General features: G+C 45.9%; 1 protein-coding gene across 1 annotated transcript in view; it reads left to right on the forward strand.

Annotated features, from left to right (window-relative positions):
- Nucleotides 1-14,005: 14,005 nt before the first annotated feature.
- Nucleotides 14,006-25,304, forward strand: part of LOC136631771 (interleukin-20 receptor subunit alpha-like) — a 46,516-nt gene continuing 35,217 nt past the window's right edge. Inside the window, exon 1 of the mRNA XM_066606107.1 lies at nt 14,006-14,335. Coding sequence (XP_066462204.1) covers nt 14,284-14,335 — 52 coding nt within the window. The 5' untranslated portion in view covers nt 14,006-14,283. The remainder of the gene's footprint in view (nt 14,336-25,304) is intronic.

Genomic DNA, 25,304 nt, shown 5'->3' on the forward strand with positions numbered 1-25,304 from the left:
TTGTGCATCACTCACGCATGCGCTGTGCATATCTCATGACGAGTATCTGATGACGCTAATCGAGATATCGCGTTTATTCTGAATACTCCCGTGCATGCGTATTCCAACTTAATGACGCGCTGTTACCCTTATGATCCATTTAACCCCATCCAGTGGACCAGCGGAGATGGCTCCATTTCATATTAAGGTACTACATGTGTAACAAAGATAATGATCTGGCAGCCTGTGGTTAATGTATGATTAGTCAGCGATTGCCAGCAATCTATTCGGACACAGCTGTTAGGTTTTAACTATTTTAAAGTGTATATATATATATATATATATATGTTGTAATATCTGCATTAACCAAGTTTGGTAAAGACTCGTTGGTTTGTTGGGTCGAAATGTCGCTGGTTCTTGTTAAGGGTGCCCACCCACTGGCGTTTTTTTTCACTGCGAAATTCGCAGGTGTTTTTTTTCTGCAGGGGGTCTATGGGACTTGTAATGTAAAAATCGCGATCGCGCAAAATCGCGATTTACCGCGATATCGCGATTTTGCGCGATCGCGATTTTAGCTTTGCATGTCCCATAGCCCAAAGACCCCTGCAGAAAAAAAAAATGCTGCGAATTTCGCAGTAAAAAAACGCTAGTGGGTGGGCGCCCTTATAGAGGAATAAAAATGTAATCAAAGAGACTAGAGAGCACTGAGGCCTCGGTCACACGGACATTTTTTGGTCCGATTTGCAGACGCGCTTGCGACCTGCAGATATATAGACCCAATGCATAGCAATGGGATCGGTCACATGTCCTTTTATGATGCGGATGTGCCGATAATTGTATGACGCACCGATTCGCTGAACGCATGTAACTGCGTTCTGCGCAAATCGGTGCTTGTATATGCGCTCAATGGGGCCGGCGGCAGCAGCGCCGACCCCATTAAGAACATATACTAAAGATTGTTCTCCTCTGCCACAGCTGTGCCACAACTGTGGCAGAGAAGAATAATGTTCTCCCATTGAATTCAATGGAGCCGGCAATATAGCCGTCTCCATTGAAAGCAATGGGCTGCGGGCAAGCGCTGTATGAATTTTTGGGGAAGGGCTTAAAATTTAAGCCCTTCCCTGAAAAGCATCCTGAAAATGTGTAAAAATAAAAAAAAAAGTATAATCACCTTTTTGCTGCAGCCGGAGTTCAGCCGCGTCCGTCCGGCAGTTCTCCTGAACTGCTCTCTGTAGTATTCAGCAGCCGGGGATTTGAAATCCCCGTCTGCTGAATGGGCTGCCTCTGATTCGTCACAGCCCTCAGCCAATCAGAGGCAGCTCTCACTCACCCATTCATGAATTCATGAATGGGTGAGTGAGTGCTGCCTCTGACTGGCTGAGCGCAGGGACTAATCTGAGGCAGCTCTCAGCTGTCATTCAATAGAGCTCCGTACATAAAAAATTAAAATTGTTACAGGACTTTGAATGCAGCGATTTAGAAAAAAAAAAGATTTCCAAGAATAGGGTTTTGCAGAAAAGTGGAAAAAAATGTAAGAATTTTGGTATCGTTGTAACCGTACAGACCCGCAGAAAAAATGGATTGCGTCATTTATGCTGCATAATTAACGCTGTAAAAAAATAATAATAAACTATGGCAGAATTGATGCGTTTTCTCTTTCTGCTATCATAAAAAAAATAATAAAAGTTTTACAATATAGTCAATGTACCCAAAAATGGCACCGATAAAAACTACAGTTCGCCACACAAAAAATACGGCCGCGTTGATGGAAAAATAAAAAAGTTATGACTTTTGAAAAATGGAGAAGAAAATCTGCCAAAAATCATTGCGTCCTTAAGCCCAAAATAGGCCATGTCCTAAAGGGGTTAAAAGAAGTCGACTCATGTACTCTTCTTGTCGGCTTATGCCAGGCATTTTACCTTAAAGAAAGCAGCATTACACTTGATTTTGTTTTGTTTTTCAAAGTTATAGTTGGAAGTTTTGATACCCGCAGGATAGCCTTCTGGCAGTTGATCTACTTTTACAATAAGTTATAATTACAGCATTCGAGAATATGAAAATTGTATCTTGGAATGTTAAGGGTCTCAGATCACCCCAAAAATTGTCAGTCATACTTCGCCATCTTAAAGGACTGAAAGTAGATATAGCGTTATTTCAGGATGTGGGTGGGGGAAATATATGGCTCACCAGCAGTACATTCCAAGGCAAGGGTGCTGATTAGAGATGAGCGAACGTACTCGTCCGAGCTTGATACTTGTTCGAGTATTAGCGTGTTCGAGATGCTCGTTACTCGTAACGAGCACCACGCGATGTTCGGGTTACTTTCACTTTCATCTCTGAGACGTTAGCGCGCTTTTCTGGCCAATTGAAAGACAGAGAAGGCATTACAACTTCCCCCTGCGACGTTCAAGCCCTATACCACCCCCCTGCAGTGAGTGGCTGGCGAGATCAGGTGTCACCCGAGTATAAAAATCGGCCCCTCCCGCAGCTCGCCACAGATGCGTTGTGACATAGCTGAGGGAAAGTGCTATCGTGTTGGAGCTGCTGTAGGGAGAGTGTTAGGAGTTATTGTAGGCTTCAAGAACCCCAACGGTCCTTCTTAGGGCCACATCTAACCGTGTGCAGTAGTGTGGAGGCTGCTTTTTGCAGTGTTGCCCTTTTTTTTTTTTTTGGTATATCGGCCGTGCAGAGCATTGCGCCCTGCAGTAATACTCCAGGGACAGAAGTGTGGAGGCAGGGCCAGAAGACATATATTATTGATTGAATATACGCAGTGGGCCTTTTCTAAAAAATATTGGGCAAAAAATCTATTTGGCCTGCCTGTCACTGTGCTCAGTGTTCTGGGTCCGTGTGTGCTGGGTGTAGTAGTTCTACAAAATCATACGCAGCCAGCTAAGTGTTACAGCAGGCTTGCGCCAAATTATTTCCTGGCTCTGAAATCACCGCTCTGTTGCAGTTAATAACAGTGCAACACTCTGCAGTTCTGTGACACACTCCAGGGACAGAATTGTGAAGGCAGGGACAGAAGACATATATTATTGATTGAATATACGCAGTGGGCCTTTTCTAAAAAATATTGGGCAAAAAATCTATTTGGCCTGCCTGTCACTGTGCTCAGTGTTCTGGGTCCGTGTGTGCTGGGTGTAGTAGTTCTACAAAATCATATGCAGCCAGCTAAGTGTTACAGCAGGCTTGCGCCAAATTATTTCCTGGCGTTCCGTAAGCGAACTCAGCCTCCAACCACAGGCCAATAAGCGGCACATTTAATTACAGCGTTCTGTTTCTGCATTACTGGTAATACAGCATGCTGAGGGGTAGGGGTAGGCCTAGAAGACGTGGGCGCGGCCGAGGACACGGAGGCCCTAGTCCGGGTGTGGGCACAGGCCGAGCTCCTGATCCAGGTGTATCGCAGCCGACTGCTGCGGGATTGGGAGAGAGGCACGTTTCTGGCGTCCCCACATTCATAGCACATTTAATGGGTCCACGCGGTAGACCTTTATTAGAAAATGAGAGCAGTGTGAGCAGGTCCTGTCGTGGATGGCAGAAAGTGCTTCCAGCAACCTATCGTCCACCCACAGTTCTGCGCCGTCCACTGCTGCAACTCAGAATCCTCTGGCTGCTGCTCCTCCTTCCTCCCAGCCTCCTCACTCCATGAAAATGAGACATTCTGAGGAGCGGGCAGACTCCCAGGAACTGTTCTCGGGCCCCTGCTCAGATTGGGCAGCAGTGGTTCCTCTCCCACCAGGGGAATTTATCGTGACTGATGCCCAACCATTGCAAAGTTCCCGGGGTCCGGGGGATGAGGCTGGGGACTTCCGGAAACTGTCTCAAAACCTTTCAGTGGGTGAGGAGGCCGATGACGATGAGACACAGTTGTCTATCAGTGAGGTAGTAGTAAGGGCATTAAGTCCGAGGGAGGAGCGCACCAAGGATTCTGAGGAAGAGCAGCAGGACAATGAGGTGACTGACCCCACCTGGTTTGCTACGCCTACTGAGGACAGGTCTTCAGAGGGGGAGGCAAGGGCAGCAGCAGGGCAGGTTGCAAGAGGCAGTGCGGTGTCCAGGGGTAGAGGTAGGGCCAGACCGTATAATCCACCAACTGTTTCCCAAAGCGCCCCCTCGCGCCATGCCACCCTGCAGAGGCCGAGGTGCTCAAAGGTCTGGCAGTTTTTCACTGAGAGTGCAGACGACCGACGAACAGTGGTGTGCAACCTTTGTCGCGCCAAGATCAGCCGGGGAGCCACCACCACCAGCCTCACCACCACCAGCATGCGCAGACATATGATGGCCAAGCACCCCGCAAGGTGGGACGAAGGCCGTTCACCGCCTCCGGTTTGCACCGCTGCCTCTCCCCCTGTGCCCCAACCTGCCACTGAGATCCAACCCCGCTCTGAGGACACAGGCACTACCGTCTCCTGGCCTGAACCCACACCCTCACCTCCGCTGTCCTCGGCCCCATCCACCAATGTCTCTCAGCGCACCGTCCAGCCGTCGCTAGCGCAAGTGTTTGAGCGCAAGCGCAAGTACGCCGCCACGCACGCTCAAGCGTTAAACGTGCACGTAGCCAAATTTATCAGCCTGGAGATGCTGCCGTATAGGGTTGTGGAAACGGAGTCCTTCAAAAGTATGATGGCGGCGGCGGCCCCGCGCTACTCAGTTCCCAGTCGCCACTATTTTTCCCGATGTGCCGTCCCAGCCCTGCACGACCACGTCTCCTGCAACATTGTACGCGCCCTCACCAACGCGGTTACTGGCAAGGTCCACTTAACAACGGACACGTGGACAAGCACAGGCGGGCAGGGCCACTATATCTCCCTGACGGCACATTGGGTGAATTTAGTGGAGGCTGGGACGGAGTCAGAGCCTGGGACCGCTCACGTCCTACCCACCCCCAGAATTGCGGGCCACAGCTCGGTGGTGGTATCTGCGGTGGTGTATGCTTCCTCCACTAAAGTACCCTCCTCCTCCTCCTCCTCCTCCAACGCAACCTCTGTCTCGCAATCAAGATGTGTCAGCAGCAGCAGCATGTCGCCAGCAGTCGGTGTCGCGCGGCGTGGCAGCACAGCGGTGGGCAAGCGTCAGCAGGCTGTGCTGAAACTACTCAGCTTAGGAGATAAGAGGCACATGGCCCACGAACTGCTGCAGGGTCTAACAGAGCAAACCGACCGCTGGCTTGCGCCACTGAGCCTCCAACCGGGCATGGTCGTGTGTGACAATGGCCGTAACCTGGTGGCGGCTCTGCAGCTCGGCAGCCTCACGCACGTGCCATGCCTGGCCCATGTCTTTAATTTGGTGGTTCAGCGCTTTCTGAAAAGCTACCCACGCTTGTCAGACCTGCTCGGAAAGGTGCGCCGGCTCTGCGCACATTTCCGCAAGTCCCACACGGACGCTGCCACCCTGCGCACCCTGCAACATCGGTTTCATCTGCCAGTGCACCGACTGCTGTGCGACGTGCCCACACGGTGGAACTCTACGCTCCACATGTTGGCCAGGCTCTATGAGCAGCGTAGAGCTATAGTAGAATACCAACTCCAACATGGGCGGCGCAGTGGGAGTCAGCCTCCTCAATTATTTTCAGAAGAGTGGGCCTGGTTGGCTGACATCTGCCAGGTCCTTGGAAAGTTTGAGGAGTCTACCCAGGTGGTGAGCGGCGATGCTGCAATCATTAGCGTCACCATTCCTCTGCTATGCCTCTTGAGAAGTTCCCTGCAAAGCATAAAGGCAGATGCTTTGCGCTCGGAAACAGAGTCGGGGAAGACAGTATGTCGCTGGATAGTCAGAGCACCCTCCTGTCTATATCTCAGTGCGGTGAGAAGGAGGAGGAGGAAGATGAGGAGGAGGGGGAAGAGACAGCTTGGCCCACTGGTGAGGGTACACATGCTGCTGGCCTGTCATCCTTTCAGCGTGTATGGCCTGAGGAGGAGGAGGAGGATCCTGAAAGTGATCTTCCTAGTGAGGACAGTCATGTGTTGCGTACAGGTACCCTGGCACACATGGCTGACTTCATGTTAGGATGCCTTTCTCGTGACCCTCGCGTTACACGCATTCTGGCCACTACGGATTACTGGGTGTACACACTGCTCGACCCACGGTATAAGGAGAACCTTTCCACTCTCATACCCGAAGAGGAAAGGGGTTCGAGAGTGTTGCTATACCACAGGACCCTGGCGGACAAACTGATGGTAAAATTCCCATACGACAGCGCTAGTGGCCGAAGGCGCAGTTCCGAGGGCCAGGTAGCAGGGGAGGCACAGAGATCAGGCAGCATGTACAGCACAGGCAGGGCAACACTCTTTAAGGCCCTTGACAGCTTTATGGCTCCCCAGCAAGACTGTGTCACCGCTCCCCAGTCACGGCTGAGTCGCTGGGAGCACTGTAAAAGGATGGTGAGGGAGTACCTAGCCGATCGCACGACCGTCCTCCGTGACGCCTCTGCCCCCTACAACTACTGGGTGTCGAAGCTGGACACGTGGCCTGAACTCGCGCTGTATGCCCTGGAGGTGCTTGCTTGTCCTGCGGCTAGCGTCTTGTCAGAGAGGGTGTTTAGTGCGGCTGGGGGAATCATCACAGATAAGCGTACCCGCCTGTTAACCGACAGTGCCGACAGGCTAACACTCATCAAGATGAACAAAGCCTGGATTTCCCCAGACTTCTCTTCTCCACCAGCGGACAGCAGCGATACCTAAGCAATACGTACGCTGCACCCGCGGATGGAAGCATCGTTCTGTATCCCCATCAAAAACGGGGACCTTTTCGCTTCATCAATCTGTGTATAATATTCCTCCTCCTCCTCCTGCTCCTCCTCCTGAAACCTCACATTATCACGCCGAACGGGCAATTTTTCTTAGGCCCACAAGGCTCAGTCATATAATTTTTCTAAACAATTTTTATACGTTTCAATGCTCATTAAAGCGTTGAAACTTTCACCTCAACCAATTTTTATTTTAACTGGGCTGCCTCCTGGCCTAGTTACCAATTAAGCCACATTAACCAAAGCGATTAATGGGTTTCACCTGCCCTCTTGGTTGGGCATGGGCAATTTTTCAGAGGTACATTAGTACTGTTGATACACCAATTTTTGGGGGCCCTCGCCTACAGTGTAATCAAATTAATTTTTAGCCCACCTGCATTACAGCTGACGTTACATCAGCTGTGTTGGGCACTGCAATCGGATGTATTTATGTACCGCCGGTGGCTTCCTGGCACCCACCCATGCTGTGGGTCCACAGGGAGTTGTAAATGCATCTGTGTCCACTTCTAAAGAACCCCAGTCTGACTGGGGCATGCAGTGTGGGCCGAAGCCCACGTGCATTAAACATGACATTATTACCTCAGCTGTGATGGGCAATGCAATGGGATATATTTATGTACCGCCGGTGGCTTCCTGGCACCCACCCATGCTGTGGGTCCACAGGGAGTTGTAAATGCATCTGTGTCCACTTCTAAAGAACCCCAGTCTGACTGGGGCATGCAGTGTCGGCCGAAGCCCACCTGCATTAAACGTGACATTATTACCTCAGCTGTGATGGGCAATGCAATGGGATATTTTTATGTTCCGCCGGTGGGTTCCAGGGAGCCACCCATGCTGTGGGTCCACACGGAGTTGTAACCAGATGTGTCCACTTCTAAAGAACCGCAGTCTGACTGGGGCATGCAGTGTGGGCCGAAGCCCACCTGCATTTCATCTGACGTTAGCTCTGCTGTCTAGGGCACTGCAATGGGATACATTTATGTACAGCGGGTGGGTTCCAGGGAGCCACCCATGCTGTGGGTGCACACGGAATTCCCATTGCGGAGTTGGGGATTCCCAGTTGTACCTGCCTGTGACTATTTATAAAACACCGCGGTCTGACTGGGGCATGCAGACACCTTGACAGAATGAATAGTGTGTGGCACATAGGTTCCCCATTGCTATGCCCACGTGTGCAGCTCCAGATGGAGGTGGCACAGGATTGGATTTCTCATTGCTTCTGTACAGCATTGTGGGCTATCGCCCCGCCCCTTTTAAAGAGGGTCGCTGCCTAGCTGTGCCAACCCTCTGCAGTGTGTGCCTGCGGTTCCTCCTCATGGCAGACGCACTTATAAATAGACATGAGGGTGGCGTGGCATGAGGGCAGCTGAAGGCTGGGCAGGGACAGTTTAGTGTGCGCTGTGGACACTGGGTCGTGGGGGGGGGTGGTTGGTCAGCATGTAACCCAGGAGAAGTGGCAGCGGAGTGTCATGCAGGCAGTGATTGTGCTTTGTTGGAGGTAGTGTGGTGCTTAGCTAAGGTATCCATTGCTAATGAGGGCTTTTCAGAAGTAAAAGTTGTTGGGGGGGGCCACTCTTGCCGCTATTGTGGCTTAATAGTGGGACCTGTGAACTTGAGATGCAGCCCAATATGTTGCCCCTCGCCTGCCCTATCCGTTGCTGTGTCGTTCCCATCACTTTCTTGAATTGCCCAGATTTTCACAAATGAAAACTTTAGCGAGCATCTGCGATATACAAAAATGCTCGGGTCGCCCATTGACTTCAATGGGGTTCGTTATTCGAAACGAACCCTCGAGCATCGCGAAAAGTTCGTCTCGAGTAACGAGCACCCGAGCATTTTGGTGCTCGCTCATCTCTAGTGCTGATACTTATTAGAAAAGGTTTAAATTTAGAAGTGCAAGACCAATGGCACAACACAGATGGCAGGAATTTTTATCTGCATATCAAAATGGGGGTGGAAAATGTTAGCATTTATAATGTGTACGGCCCTAATACAAACAACAAACAGTTTTTGCAGGATCTATCCGATGAATTTCTTACTGACATGGTGGACCATAAAGTAGTAGGAGAAGATTTTAACACAGTTATTAAAGGGGGAGAGGATCATCGTAGTCAGGCGATTAGGGTTGATAACATTAGAAGCCAAGATTCTAATCCACAATTTTTTACATGTGTCCTAATTTATGGCGGGAGCTCAACCCAGAGGGGCATGAATTCTCGCATTATTCAAATGCACACAACTCATGGTGCAGAATAGATTATATGCTAGTGTCACCCTACTTGATACCTAAAATATCTAGTGCTATCTCTGATAGAGGACAAAACTTTTTGTGCTTTTCTGAAGGGATGATGGTTAGAATATATGTACGATAATGAAGAACATGCTTATAATCCCCAGTTATTATGGGACACAGCCAAAGCCGTAATCCGAGGCAGAATAATTGCATATGTGATAGCCTTAAAAAGAAACACTAAAGATAACATAAGCCAATATAGTGCACAATTAAGCGAGGCTTACACAAAGTTCCAGGGAAATCCAAATGACCTTAACAAGCAGAAATGGACAACAGCAAAGAAGTCCTATGAAGCTTGGCTTCACAAAAAGAACAACTATCATACTCGCGAAAGGAAGCAAAACTGTTTAAATATGGTAACAAAGCAGGGAAAATAATGACTAATTTAGCAAGAGGACCCTTTCAGAAATCTAATATTGTAGGCTTGAAAGACACTTCAGGAAAACTGCAGTCTCATCCCCAAGAAATTAATAACTTATTCTTCAAGTTTTACTCAAAACTCTATTCGCAATCACAATTGGGAGTGGAGGGGGTAGAGGACATTTTTTCAGACATAACCTGCTCCTCGCTGACCGAGGAACAAAACATGGAACTAAATACCCCTATAAATCTAAGGGAATGTATTAAAAATTTGGGAAATAACAAGGCCCTGGGACCAGATGGGTATATGGTTGAGTTTTTCAAGATATTAAAAGACCAGACCGTCCCACTACTTGAAACCCTGTTTAATGGGTATACGCGAGACAGTCCCATTCCTTCTGACATGAACACAGCCCATATTAAAATGTTACCCAAGTCCGGAAAAGATCATACGGTTGCATAATCATATCGACCAATCTCCTTAATCAATACTGACCTAAATTTAATGGCTAAAATTATGGCAAATTGCCTTGCCATTTTCTTGCCCCAATTAATTTCCCCATTGCAAACTAGCTTTACAAAAGGAAGCTCGGCCATCATGAACATTCGGAAAATCTTCACAGTGCTTGATGACATTAAATTACACCCTTTTGCCCATAACACTTTGGCTCTTCTGGCAATAGGCACTGAAAAAGCATTCGATAATGTCTCATGGAAGTGGCTAAAAGTAGTGATGGACAGGATGGGCTTTATAGGCCCCTTCTGTTCCTATTTATGGAATCTGTACTCCTCCCCTCAGGCACAAATTTATACACCAGGTTTTCTTTCTCTGAGATTCCCCCTACAGAAAGGTACTAGACAGGGATGCCCACTCTCTCCACTTTTCTTCAACCTTGCAATAGAACCATTGGCAAGACTACTAAAAGGGACTACAGGAATCGAAGGTATCAAGATTCGGGGCAAAATGGTCAAGACAATGCTATTTGCGGATGATATTTTGTTGACACTTGGGTGTTTTTGCTATATTAGAATCTTTTGGGAAGAAATCAGGTAAACACTACTAAATGTGAATTGCTAGACATATCCCCCCGGGGCAAACTCACTGGCATAGATCTCGAAAGCTGCCCCACCAGTATAGTAATAAATAGTATTAAATACTTGGGAATAAATATAGGCAAGAGACCAGAATCCCTTTACTCTCAACTATCCCCCATTGATACTAAAGATAATAAAAGAATTGGACAGATTGGGTAATCTTCCCTTCTCTCTCGCTCCTGGGCAGATGTCACTTAATTAAAATGGTCCGAAGACTCCTTTACCCTCTGCAGACAATACCCCTCTTACTACAAAGGTGCGACTTGAAAAAAATTGCACACGGCATTCACATCCTTTATCTGGTCTCAGAGGCGACCACGCATAGCCCTGAAAAAATTGATGCTCACTAGGAGCGGGGGCAGAGTAAATTTCCCAGATATCCATATGTATAATGTTGCTAGCCTTATATGACATTCTCTGGACTGGATAAGGGGATCTAGTGATTTTTCCAATAATATCTTAGAGGCGGAACTATTCAACCCATGGAGCTTAAATACTCTCTTGCATACAGGTTTTTCTAATCTTCCTATTGAAAGTAAACATTTTATATTGGCTAGAGACACTATAGCAGCTTGGAAGATAGCACGTAAGACATATGAGCTGCCATTTAAAATCTCCAAACATATGGACTTGTGGAATCACCCAGAATTTAAAGAAGGAAGGGAAAACAAAATGTTCAAAGCATGGCGACAGAAGGGTATTCTAAAAGTTCAACAACTTATACACCCAGAAGCTCCAAGATATGAGACTTTTAGGGAGTTATGCGCAGAATACAATTTACCGGCGTCACATTTCCTCCCATACGCTGAAGTATGGGGGAAAACATATTTTACAATAATCAACAGAGCAATTTATGGGTTTGACAAACTGCAAAATCCAAATGGCCCAACAAGGCTGCAGGCTTACCCTAGATGTACCATGCACAAATCAGATTTTTTACATGGCATTTGGCACTGCCCGAAGATTAGTAGATACTGGGCTAAGATTCAAAAATTGGTGCAAGACATAGGGGGTCAGAACTTGCGATTAACACCACAATCATTTATACTTCATCAATTACCAGAACAGATGAGAAAGTTTAATATGACCCATACCATACTCCTAACCGGTAAGACGTGCCTTTTGAACAGCTTGGTTGCTACCCAAACCCCTGGGGATAAATTATCTCTTACAACAGTTAAAACACCTCCTGAAAATGGAAAGAACTGAGATTAAGCGATGTGTGGAGTCTTAAGTCCCAAAAGTTTTCGAAAACGAGGGATTTCATGGAACAATGGGATAAATGTCCCAGTTCACCAATAGTACTTGGTATCATTATCATGATGACATGGACAGGATAGGAATTTTAAAGGTAACGTGACTGCTCGGGAAGGGAGGAGGATATGAAGCGGGATGGTTATACTTTTTTTTGTTTTTTAATTCAAATCTTTTTTTATTGAAAGAGATTTTTTTTCCGGCATCCAAAGACACCTTAAACATACATACAATACAAACACAGAAAACCCCAAATACCCCCCCCTCCCCTCCCCCAAGAAACAAATTCCAATAGTCTCTTCTGTACTATTTAAGAACACCGCTGCAGAGTCCTTTGATTGTCCATGTTTCCAGATAGATAAGGCACAGTCCTTGTAATTCGATGTGGGATAGATAATACTTAGTTGGGTCTCATATGGTTTATTAGTAACTGTTGGATAATAAAGGGATATGTGAGGGAGGGGGGAAGAGGGGAATAAAATGTTTGGAAGACATATAGATGAGAGATAGATAATAATTTTTGCAAAAACTATAGAGATTGTTCAGTATGCTTTTATAATCGAACACTGCAATTTACCTGTAAAACTAATATCTGCTGTACGGTTTCTTTGTGGATTCAATTTATAGTATGCTCATGTTTGTATTTCATGAACATTTCAATAAAAGCGAGTTATAAAAAAGTTTTTGTAGTGCAAAAAAAAAAATCACCATTGTTCCCGAACACTCTAGATTGAGGCGTCCATGTATCTCAGCCGTGAGAGAACTACGTTGGGAAGAGTGGAGAGTCATTCACACCTGCATTGTCACACGTTATGTTCATTAGTTAGGGCCGTCACCCTGTTATTATTTGATGTTACTGTATGTTTCCACTCCTAGTTTGTTTGGTGTGTTAGGGCGGAGTGTATACACAAAACACTGCATGTATAAGGCCAGTCTCACACGACCGGATTTGAATTGCGGATTCCAGAGATCACCGTCCGCGCGGATGATATGCAGTAATGCATGGGCATTGAAAGGCATGGACTTTCAATGGTCTGCTCAGACGTGCAGGTAGAAATTATGATTTCTGCAAGTGGAGGAAAAAATTGTAGCATGCTCTATTTTAGCGTGAATTCCACACATATGGGCTCTATTGATCTCTATGGATACCAGTGATCCACAATGCATATGCAAGAGAGAGAGGCGGTCAACTGTGCGATGCTCTGATGTCATTCCCTGCTTGATGTCATATCTCGCAGGTCTTTATCTGTGGATAACCAGCAGCTGACTTCGATCCATTCGTGTGAGCCTGGCCTAACACAGCGTTCTACTGCTGTGTGAGCCATCGTGAGCAGGCATATGGTCGCCAAGGGCAGCGATGTTGCACTACACATGACATAGTATCTCATGCACAGTCTGACTTGTAAATTTCCCGCTCAGTCGCATGTACAGCATTTATTATGTGCCCATAGAGAAGAATAGGGCTCTATCGCATGTAGTACATGGTAAAATAGAACATGCTGTGTTCTCTTTCACACGTGTATTATACGCAATTGAAAAACACTATCAATGCACTTTCTTTGACTCTACTCACTGCATATTATGCGCACGTACACTGTGAGTGTATAATACGCAATGAAATTGCGCTTGTGTGAGCCTGACCTTAGTGTTGGTTGCTGGATCCAGGGAACAGATTACTTTTCTACAATTAACAGAAAAACATATTACATTTACATTGCTATATGATTGTTTCATGAGTCTGCAGTGGTCTCTAATCATTGTCTCAGGAGTCACATGTGGCTTGTGACTGCTCATTGTGTGGCTCGCCATTGAGGCCTTGGGTGATGTCTCTATACACTTGTTTTAATATGACATTAAGTTCTCCTGCACACGAGTGGATATTTGCTGCGGAATCCGCAGCAGGCGTCCTCACTGCAGATCCGTAGCAAATAGTGTCCATAGCATGCTATGGGAAATCAATTCTTCCTGCACACTTGCAGAAACCAATTGCAGTTTCCATAAGCGGAGGAAAAATCACAGCATGCTCTATTTTCCATTGAAGTTATATATATATATTCCAATTAAAATCTAATGATTTGTGTTTCTTCACATTCAATATGTTGATATTGACTCAAATGTGGCTCCTAACCTTTATTTAAAGTTGGCTGAGATTAGCACTTCCCGGTATAATTGGTTTCCTTTTACAGTAATCATTGTAATTGTATCCAAGTGCATAATTCTGTCTCCTCCCCTAACTGTGCTTCCTTGTACTGACTTCATACATACTTCAGGTGTAACCAGCCTGCAGAATGTGACAAGGAAGAGAAGTTTTTGGGTGAGGCATATGACAAAGGAAACTTTAACCATTCACGTCCACAGATTCAGATGAGCTGTAAGAAGAGGGATGAAAAGGAAGGACGTCACTGGGAATGCACATGCTTCACATATACATACTATAGTCTTTTGAAGCTGAGATCTGGGCAGAAAAAGGATACTTCTCTGCACCTGAAAGTCACCTGAAGTCTTCGTCGCCAGAGCCATGCATAATACATAAGGCAGCCACAGGGAGAGAATGCTGCTTTGTCTTCTGCTGCTTTTACTACTACCACAGAGGAATGATTCAGGTAAACACTGAGATTAGGTGTGAACTATGAGAACTGCCTAATATAAGATAGTGATTCTAGTACAACTCTTATGTAGACTACTTGCAAAACTTTCTTTAGTATTGTATGGTCTGAGGATTAAGGTTTCGTTTGGCAATAATGATGCAACTGACATTGGAGTCAAGGGAAACAACACGTCCATAAAAAACTTTCTGAGGTTGGGCATATATGAATGAGAAGGATCTGCTTCCACAGAGACTTTGAGCCCCTAGTCTATAAGAAGCAAAGATGTGAGTTTAATACTAAATCTAAAAAAATGTAAAAAGGAAGTAATTATTGACTTCATGTTTAAAGCTGCATTTCAGAGAAAACAAGGAAACAGGAAAGAAAGAAGGGACAAAGTGTGTGGTTGTGTATAGGGAATACTAGGTAGCAGATTTAGATATTTCATATTCAGCATAGGAACGGAATTGTAAGCACTTCGATGCTGACACTGATTGAAGAATAGCTTAGAACACCATTCTGAAAAGCTGTACTGCTGTGAAACAGTGTGTCCACTCCAAAGTCCTGTAGATTCAGGGTTCTGAACCCACTTTCGGGCTTTGGCTCAAAAAACTGAATCAAAAACTGACAAAAAAAATCTGTGTGTGAAACCACCCTAAAGCCACCTGCACATGGGCAGGACGGATTCCCGCAGTGGAGTTCGACCCGGTGCCCGGCCAGTGACCCTAGGGTACCTCTCCGCCATCTTCTCCTCTGCTGCTGATGTGCCTGTCGTCGCGCTGTCGCTATGGTGGTGACGCGGCAGCCACAACCATTCTGCAATGGTTGGCTTCCATTGGCTTCAATGGAAGCCAGCTGTGCGTAGCCCACACAAAATCGCAGCATGCTGCGATTTCTCCCCCGAGAGCGTAAAATCGCAATCAATTCCAGCTTGTCGGCAGGAGATCGAGTTTTGCCGTAGCATGCTATGAGCTGGATTTGCTGCAGAATCTCGCTCCGGATTTTGCAATGCAAATCCACCCGTGTGCAGGTGACCTAAATGCAATTCTTTATGCCAATGCATAATTTATAGGGCCCTTTCAGATGGGACAGAATTGACTGCAGGACACAGTGCAGATGCAGATTTTGGCAAATAGTTTGGATTTTGTTGCATTTTTAACTGTGAAATGCGGAATTTCTTGCATTTTTTATGAAGATTTTAATCGCAGAATTACATCTCTTGTATGTTGGAAATCTGCAGCAGCAATTCTGCAAGACATCCTTAACTCTGCAACAGGAAGCTTACCGCTGCAGAATTTAATCTTGCGGTTTTGAAGTAAAAAGGCGCAAATTTTAACATGTGTGGAATTCAAGCCCCATAGGGATAACATTGTGATGAAGAAATGTTCATACAGACTAGTTCAGACTTGCGGGAAAGGTTCCTAAAACATCCAGCTTGTTGTCAGGGGAAGTCTGATATTGTGATGCTGCTTTGTGTGTGGTTTGTTGTCCTGACAGCATTTATTCAACTATTGGCACGCTAGTAGGACCTGACCAGTGATTTTAGGAGGAGCAGCAGCGCAGTAGGCACATTAACAAAATACATTATCCCTGATGATGCAACCAGCCTTTCTCTATATCTAAATGATGTCACCATTGCACAGTTTTTAAAATATAAAAGTTTTTTATGTAATTACTTTACATAAGAAAATAAGGAACCATCTTCATATAACAAGAAGCACATGCTAATATGCAATGAATAGAACATATAATCTTAGTTACAAATGTAATTGTCCTACTTCCTCATGTACAAAGTATATTTGCCCTATTTCTGAGCACATAGGCCCCTTCATCATGATGCATCTCAGCTTTTTGCATGTTCACTACCATTATATTTCTATGCTAATGTTTAGAGGGTTAATATCAATTTTTTTAATCATATTGTTATATACCAACAATTTATTTGAATGTTCATTGCTATTTGTTTTTCTTCGATATTTTGTTTTCATTTTTGTTTTTCTTGTCTATATCTTTAGAGGTCTTTCAGTATAATCTCGCAACTTTTTATTTGGTCTAGTGCCCACGGCCGTGATGGGATCCGCAAGCGGAATTCCGCAGTGGAGTCCATCACGGCGCTCCCCCAGAGACCCCCATACGTACCATCGGATCCGCTGCCCAACGTCCCGCATCCTTTTCCAGCGCGCATGCGCAGTACAGCACCTGACGCTCCGGCAGTGTCATATAATACAGGCGTCGGTGGGCGGGGAAGCGTTTTCACGCTATCTTCCGCAGTGCTACAGCGTGACGGAAGGCTTCTATTGACTGCAATGATTACGGATGCTTACACGGTGCAGAATTCCACACCATGAGCATTGTGCTATTAGATTCAACAGAAACCAATAGCTGAGGGGCAACGCCGCGGATTTCCGCCGCGGAATTCCCTGTGGGAATTAGGCCTAGGCATGGGAAATTAGGCCTAGGCGTGGCAAAACCGCGGCGTTGCCCCGCAGCTATTAGGTTTTATTGAACCTAATAGCGCAATGCTCACGGGGCGTAATTCCACCGTGGAATTCCGCTCTGTGAAAGCATCCGTAATCACCCGCGGCATGTTCTGTTTGCCACGGGCGTACGCGCAGACGGCTTCCATTGCAGTCAGTGGAAGCTGTCCGTCACGCTATCTTGCACTGTAGCACAGCGAAAGATAGCGTAAAAAAATGCTTCCCCACCCACCGATGCCCGCGTCATATGACGCGGCCGGCGCGTCATGTGACCAATGGCTGTGTCATATGACACTGCTGGCGCATCACATGACACTGCTGGCGCGTCAGACGCTGTACTGCGCAGCGGATCCGGAGGTGAGTATGGGGTCTCTGGGGGGGTGCCGTGACAGACTCCGCTGCGGAATTCCGCTTGCAGAGCCCGTCACGGCTGTGGGCACTAGGCCTTAGTTGGAATGCTTTCCTACTAAGTATGTTATGTATTAGATTACTCTGTATACATATATTGTATGCAACATCAGTTTCTTGTTGCGGGGGTCACAGCAACCACATTTTCTTTTAGGCCTCTTTGCCAGAGAGTGTCCACATAATGATTTGGCTGCTATAACTACATCATTGGGTCATAAGAGGCCCAGTAAAGCAGCTGAACGTTACTGTGGTCTTATGTCATACACCAATGAGGCCAGTGATTGGTTGTAGCAGTAAACATACAAACACATCACCACTGTAGCCATATAAGCAAAGCCCAATGGAGAGGACAGGAATAATAGTGCTGGATCAAGCTGGTGAGTATAACTTCAATTTTTTTATCTTAGGGTTTAAACGCATGGCCGTGTTTTTGTCATGTTTGGCTGCCATGAAAATCACAGCCACAAAACGTGACTAAACAAAACCATTGATTTCAATGGTTTCGTTTTGACTAGCAGGATTCTCGCACATTAATACTATGCTCGAGAAAAGATAGGACTTGCCCTAAAAAACTATGTGCAAGAAAAGATAAGGTAGGACCTATCTTCTTTCCTTTTTTTTTTACCCGTGGAAAAAAAAAATAGAATTTTGACTTGCTCATGCTCTAATACTCTCCATAGTGGCGAGATATTTGCACTTGTGCCCTTCTGAAGCTGCCCTTTCTTTAGAAAAAAAACTGCTTGAATATTCCCTGTTTTTACCTCTAGTCCTGGGGGAAGAAGCAATGGAAATTACACCTGAGCCTACATGTGTTGCTCTATGCACACGGTACATGGTGCATAGCTAAGGTTATAAGAACAGCCATGCGAAGTCCTAGAGTTTAACTTTCTTTTTCCACTAAAAGTAATAAGATTAATAGAGATAAATGATTCTGATTCACTATGACTCTTAAACCCAATAAAAGGACTTTGCCATCTATAAAAGTGAATAGGGCATGAGTACTGCTCCTTCTAAACTGTATGTTCTATTAATGATAGAATCAAAAGCTTCAGGCCTTATGTCCACGGGGAAAATCAGATCCGCTGCAGATTCTCCATGGAGAATCTGCAGCGGGTCCCTCCTGCCCCGCGGACATGAGCGCTGAAAATAAGAAAAAATAAGAATAAACTCACCTCCCATCCGCTCCGTTTCTTCTCTTCGCTGCGGCGTCATCTTCTGTGCGTCGCGGCCGGATCTTCTTTCTTCGGCTCGGCGGATGCGCATAATGACGTCGGTGACGTGACCCGCGCATGCGCCGTCCCGAAGAAAAAAGATCCGCCCGCGACGGAGAGAAGATGGCGCCGCGCGAAGAGAAGAAACGGAGCGTGTGAGTAAATCCCGATTTTTGTCTCCCGCGGATCCGGATGGCTTCCATAGGCTTCAATAGAAGCCCGCGGGAGCCGTCCCCGCAGGAGACCCGCATGAAAATGGAGCATGGTCCAGATTTTTTCATGCTCCATTTTTTTTAAAATCCTTTTTATTGACCATCCGCGGGTATTTATCTACCCCACGGGTGGTCAATGCATCCCTATGGGGTGCGGATCCGCGGGCAGGAGAAGAGTTAAAATCCGCTGCGGATTTTAATTCTTATTTTGCCCGTGGACATGAGCCCTCAAACTCTTAAGAAAGGTAGAGCAGCTACTAGTTGTTAAACTGAGGCCTTAAAGAGATGGGTGTTTTTTAGACCCATTATGCGCCCTTCAAAATCAGAGCCGCATAGTGGGACAAAACCAAACCATTGATTTCAAAGACTTCATTTACGCTATCAGAATTCACGGGCATTAATACTACATGCAAAATAGGGTAGGGTCTATCCTCTTTTTTTTTTTACCTTCAAACTCACGCGGAATAGCAGTTCCTTACGTTCTGGATTCCTCCTCCTGCCTAGAGACTTGTGAAGCTGCTTGATAAACCTGGCTTAGAGCAGAAGGGGAGACACAGAGTATCTCCTACAGATGGCACCTTCTGTATCCATGGACAGCATACAGACAGGTGAGACAGGACAAGTGTGCTGTGAGTGTTCTGTAGGACCCACTGGGCCACTACACTACCACCACAACAACAATAGCAGCTGCTATGCCACCTGTGTCTTAGGGGAAGAGTTGAAAAACAAAATTCATCTCTTTTGTTCTTCTTGCCGCCCCGCTGCAGTCCAAACCATCTTCCTTACAGGTAGTGCAATCGTGTCCTAGATGACATGCGACTTCTGCAGCCAATCCCTTGCCTCAGCAGACCCATGACTTGACACATGACCATGCTACACAGAAAGCTGAGAAGAATGGAGTGGCCCAATTGGGGGAGTGAAAGAGGTGAGTATGTGTCTTACCACATGAAAGAGGGCATTATTACTGTGGAGAGCACTAAACTCACACTTACTGTGTGGCGCCGACTTACTATCTAGGGAACTATGGATAGAAAGGTACCAAAGATGTCAGATTCTGCAGAGACAAGTTGAGACATCATGAGAAATCATCATGGTGGTCTGGGATGGATGATGAAGAAGAAAAAGCAAAGTGAACAACTGCAGTCAGATAAGATGTTAAATTTCACTGCTGCATATATCTGTACTGTAATTACTTTTATGGTCTGGAGTGCGCCTGTGTAGAGATGGTATCTACTACTATTTGGTCACTGTATGGGGGTAATTTTGGTCCTTGTACGGTGTTTTTTTTTCAGTAACAGTATGGTAGAGTTTTTCCATTACTATGTGCTGGTAATACATATATTTGCCCTTTTCATTGTGTGATTATTTGTAATTTTGCTCTTAGATAATTGGGTTTTGTTCAGTGACAGTATGGAGGTAATGCACATTGTATATACAGCATGCAATATAATTCAGTGGTTTGCTGTGGGAAAACATATCAGTGCTTAGCTGTTTGTTACACTATTCCTATGTTTGTATGGGTGAGGGAGCATTCGCACAGCACGCTTTGTGATTGCGCCGGTGGGTTCCATCACAGGTGCACAAAACAGCACTGTGATGGAACCCCAGAACAGCACCAAACCAAACATTCACTTGAAGTGGACACCATTTTGTGTCTGTTTTCTTTTCATTATATTTGGAGTATAGAATAATATAGTAGTCGATTATGCCATTCATATACTCCAAATATGACAGAAACAAACTGAACTCTTGTAAAAAGGACACCAAAGTGGTATCTGTTGTACAGTGCAAGAAAATGGATCTGTTTGGTTCTGTTCTGGATCTCCGTCACAATTTTGTTTTCAGCCGGTGTGATGAAACCCCGTAAAGAAATCCCAAAGTGTAGTCAGTAACGCTGTGTAAACACTACCTAAGAGGGCACTTAGCTGCCTTGTTTTCTATATTTTTTACTTAAGTAACTGGAAGGAAAGTGAGTCTTTACATGTACTTTTACATAGAGCTCATAAATATTCATACTTCAGAGGGGCGCCTTTCAAAATTGTGCTGCTGGCAAAGCCTTTTCTAGTTACACCCCTCCTGCAGCCTTCATTAGCTCTGAATTGGCTGTAGCCAAGAGCAGTTTGCTGTCATATCTATGTCAGAAGCAGCAGCACAGAAAGCTTTGTATAAAATGAAGACTATGGTATATACTTTTGAGAGATGTCAGCAGTCAGCATGTGAGCAGAATTTAAACATATGTACTGTATATTAGAAAATTGTATGATTTCCAATAAAGTTTAGAGAATTCTTTCATTACTATAACAGTTTGGGGTCAGAGGGACCCAAACCCACCAGGAGTATAGGCCAATGGTCTTCTTGGGTGCTGTTTTGGGGTAGCGTCAAGTCTCCCCTCCCGAACCTGGCATTGTCGCAGCTGTGACTCCTCCCATTGCTGTTACCAATGCAGGCATATCTCCTGTAGCAGGACAGGCCTGGGATTGACGGCACTGTGCTAGGATCTGTGCCTGTCCACATAGGCTGCAGTGTGGTGTTCAGGTAAAACACTCAGACAAGCCCTCCCAGCTCATATTGAAAACTGGAACACTTTATTGCCACAGAACAGCAATCAATATACAACCTCCCTTAACTAGCTAGATGGGTAGCATTTGGCTTGGAGAGACAGTCAAGAGTTCTATTTGCTCTGGATATGTCCACTGTGCCCGAAACCACTCCTCTACCACTCTCAGTGTTTGTGCTGCAGTAGCCCACGAGGAAGCGCTGGCGTAGCCAACATCTTCTATCCTGATAAAGGAGTTCACGGAAAACAGGACTGCTTATTTGAGAAACTAGTGTACAACTGTCCCAGCAATATAGCATCTGCCCATTCCGCTTCCACTCCCTCTCCAAGGGCTCCTGCACACTTGCGTTTTTCTTGCACGTTTTTTTCACGGGATATTGCTGCATTTTTTTCACACGATTGTCAATGGGACTTTTTAATGTTAAAAACGCATCGCGCAAAAATTGCAAAGCATCAACTTACAATGCGTTATTAACATTAGAAAGTCCCATTGACAATCGCATTAAAAAAACGTAGCTATGTCGCGTGATAAAAGCGCGCAAGAAAAATGCAAGGGTGCAGGAGCCCTAAGGGTCCATTTAGACGGGACTAATGTCGGGCAAATGATGAATTACACTCGTCACTGTGTGACCTCGCTCCCAGGAGCTAGTAGTGCTGCCTCACTCACAGGGTGGCCAACAGGGGTGCGGGGTGGCTGCAGGAGATTTCTCTTCTCACGCTCCCCCGCCCCTCTCCATTGACTTAACATATCGGCCGTTCAGTATTGAACGGCTGCTATTTACACTGAGCGATCAGCTCATCATCCATCGTTTATGCTGCATAAACGATGGACAATGAACTGAACACTGATTGCTCAGTGTAAATAGCAGCCGTTCAGTAGTGAACCGCCGCTAAGTTAAGTCAATGGAGAGGGGCGGGGGAGCACGAGGAGAGAACTCTGCTCCAGCCTCCCCGCTGTGAGCCTCTGATACTAGCTCCTGTGCATCAGTATGTACAGGGATGAGTGTTGGGCATCTTTTGCCCGACACTAGTCTAAATGGGCCTAAGCCATCCACACAACCTCCTTACAACTTATTCTTAAAGAGATACTGTATACACCTGATAAGTATAATAAAACTTGTCAACAATCAAAGACCCTCTTACTCCATTAATGACAAACTGATCATGAGTTGTTCTGCTTCTGGGACTCCCAGCTATCAACTGTAATCTGTGAGGGAACAGCCAGTGTTCAGTTTTCTACAGTGGCACGTCAGGGGGTAATGCAGATCCTAATGATCCTAATAAGCAGATCGATGCCTCAGCCATTGTGCAATGTTATAAAGTTTGCAATGGACAATTCTATCAGGTGAACAGAACAGCCAAGCACAGGCCTACTCCAAGAAAATTTCTTTAGAAAATTTTTGTTTTGGAAGAAGGAGGAGGAGGAAATATGGCGGAAGCAGAAGGAGAGCAGCAGCACCACCACCAGCAAAACCATGAACATTAGCAACAGCACCTTGAGAGCACAGTGTAGTCTTTGATATAAATCTATGCTCAGTTATATGTGAGTAAAAAATTGCCAGTGTGATAACTAATCAGTGGAATCTGCCATGGGGGTGCAGAAGTCCGGTGACATCAATGCCTGGTTCATTTTTATAAACATCAGGCGATCCATATTATCTGTGAACAGGTGGATGAGTCTTTTAGCTATAACACCACCAGCTGTGTTGAAACCCTTTCTGATAGCATGCTGGGAGTGGGGCAGGCAAGCACCTCTAAAGCATGTTGTACAAGCTCTGGCCGCTAGTCCAGTTTAGAAGCCAAAGGGCTCAATGCCATGTCTGAGTACATCCACGCGGAAGCTGACATACTCTTGGACCATCATAGATAACTGCCACCTGTAACTGTTAGTCCTACTCTGTGCTTTTGCTGCATGCTCTGAGGGCTAAAAAAAACTATGGCACACCTTTGTTATACTTCCCTACCTGAAGTGGTTCTGCTGTAAAGGCTTCCTGCTTGTCTGCCATGAGCCCTACAGCTGCCATCCATTGCAGATGCATCCCTGCAGCCATGCTCAAGCTGCTTAACAGTCTTTCTTGATACTGCTGCATTTGGAGGTCCCTCACTACTGCTGGAATGAGATTTGTCATTTTGGTCTTGTAGCAGGGATCAAGGAGAGCAGACACTCAGTAATGATTTAATATTTTAATGTGAGCTATGTAATGGTCCTTCTGCAAGCACTGCAGCAGAAAAGCACTCATATAACAGATGGGGTTAATGATGGAAGAAACATTGTGCAGCCCCTTCCTCTGCCTCTGTACCTACATTATCCCCCTTCCTCCTCTATACTTCTCCCATGGGTGTAGAAACATGTAGGAGAAGATGTCTTTCCTAAAGCCACCCTCCCTGTGGTATTAAGTAATGATGGACTGACAAGACAGTTTGGAGTTTGGTATCTCTTCCCCCTCCTCCTGTGACAACAACACATCATTGTTCCTGAGACCCTGTAGCATCTGTCCAAGCAGGCAGACAACAAGAATGAAACAAACAAAGCAGAAGAATGTCCCATAATTCTTGGGGGTACCGTGAAACGTGGACCACCACTTTTGTCTTAATGCCTGACCCGCAGGACATTAGCCCAGTGTGCTATTAAGCATTTATGATGCCCCCGCCCATGCTTGGCAAACCACATTTCCATGGTAAGGTGCACCCTGCCACTGACAACTTTCTTCAATGCCAGGGACATGTTATCACTTACATGGTAGTGCAGAGCAGGCACAAAGAAATAGCAGCTGGGCATCTGGTACTGTGGGTTAGCATGGAGCAACATGTTGCGGCAGGCATCTGTGTTCACTAGCCTAAAGAGCATCATTTCCATTGCAAGCGGCTGTGCAATACTTGCGTTTAGGCTAATGAATGGTTGGGGTGGTATTTTTTTTTATTTTCCTGTAGCTGGGGATGGAGGGCTAGCTGCTGACCTGGGATATGCTGTAATATGGGGCAGATGTCAATGTCGGTGAAGGTGGTGCTGATGTTGGTGGCTCAACTTCTGCTGTCCATTTCCCACTCCTGGCTCTGAAGCCTCCAGGCAGGTTGTCAATTGCAGAGGACAGGCCTGAAGTAGGTGTGCCACTGTCCCTACACAAAACTGCCTCTCTGTGCTCAAAGGCTACTGCATGAACAGGGAGGGAGTTGGAGGATGGGGCAGATACAGGGTGAGGCTGACTCTTTGTCCTCTGGCTTGGGCTCTCCAAGGCAGCGGGTGAAGGGAGTTCATGTGAATGTTCATACAAGTTGTGTTGAGGTTGTTTATGCTCTTGCCGCGTTTTAAAACCTTACCACAGATCTTACAGATGACCGCTCTTCTGCCATCATGTGTGGTTTCAAAGAATGCCCACGCTGATTGCTATTATCCACATCAGAGGTGGAAAACAAGCAGCTAGTAGAGCTGATTGGTCCCACTCACCGGACCACATACCTTCATTTACATGCAGCGCAGGACATTTTTAAACATCTATTACTCAGGTATGCCTTTATTAGAAGTGGCAAAATCAGTGTTGGAATGATAAATATTGCGGCATGGTAACACTACTATTGGTTAACTGGCCTAAAAACTGGTGGCAGTTTACCTTTAAAGGGTATCTACCTACACTGTATACAGTGGCTGGCGCTATCATTCAACAGTAAAGAGGGCAAGAGTAAAATACATTTGGCGTTAGACATCTGCTGGTTTTTTGTCCTTTTTTTGTTGTTATGTGTAATACACATACTTGTACAGGAGGAGTAAGTTTGTTAAGAAGGGAAGGTCAGAAACAAACACGTAAGAGAGCACTTGATAAAAGTGACTGGGGCACAGGACACTAATGACTGAGGAGGCACTGCACTACTGCACACCAGGTGCTCAAGCAGTAAAATACTAGATACCTGAGTTGGGGCATTGAAACTCTAGACCCCATGGTCATTAATGGCTACATTAAGATAGGGCAGTTCTATGTGTGGCTTTTGACCCTTATTGCGGGTCTCCACTGGAGAATAGCGCAGTGAAGAGGAGGATATGTGCAGCATCCAAGGAGCGGGCCCAAGGCCGAGGATATAGCAGGGTAGATTAGGGCCTTGTCCCAGTGCTCTACCATCTCCTTCCCT

The sequence above is a fragment of the Eleutherodactylus coqui genome, chromosome 1, assembly GCF_035609145.1.
Source record: "Eleutherodactylus coqui strain aEleCoq1 chromosome 1, aEleCoq1.hap1, whole genome shotgun sequence".
Taxonomy (NCBI): Eukaryota; Metazoa; Chordata; class Amphibia; order Anura; family Eleutherodactylidae; genus Eleutherodactylus; species Eleutherodactylus coqui.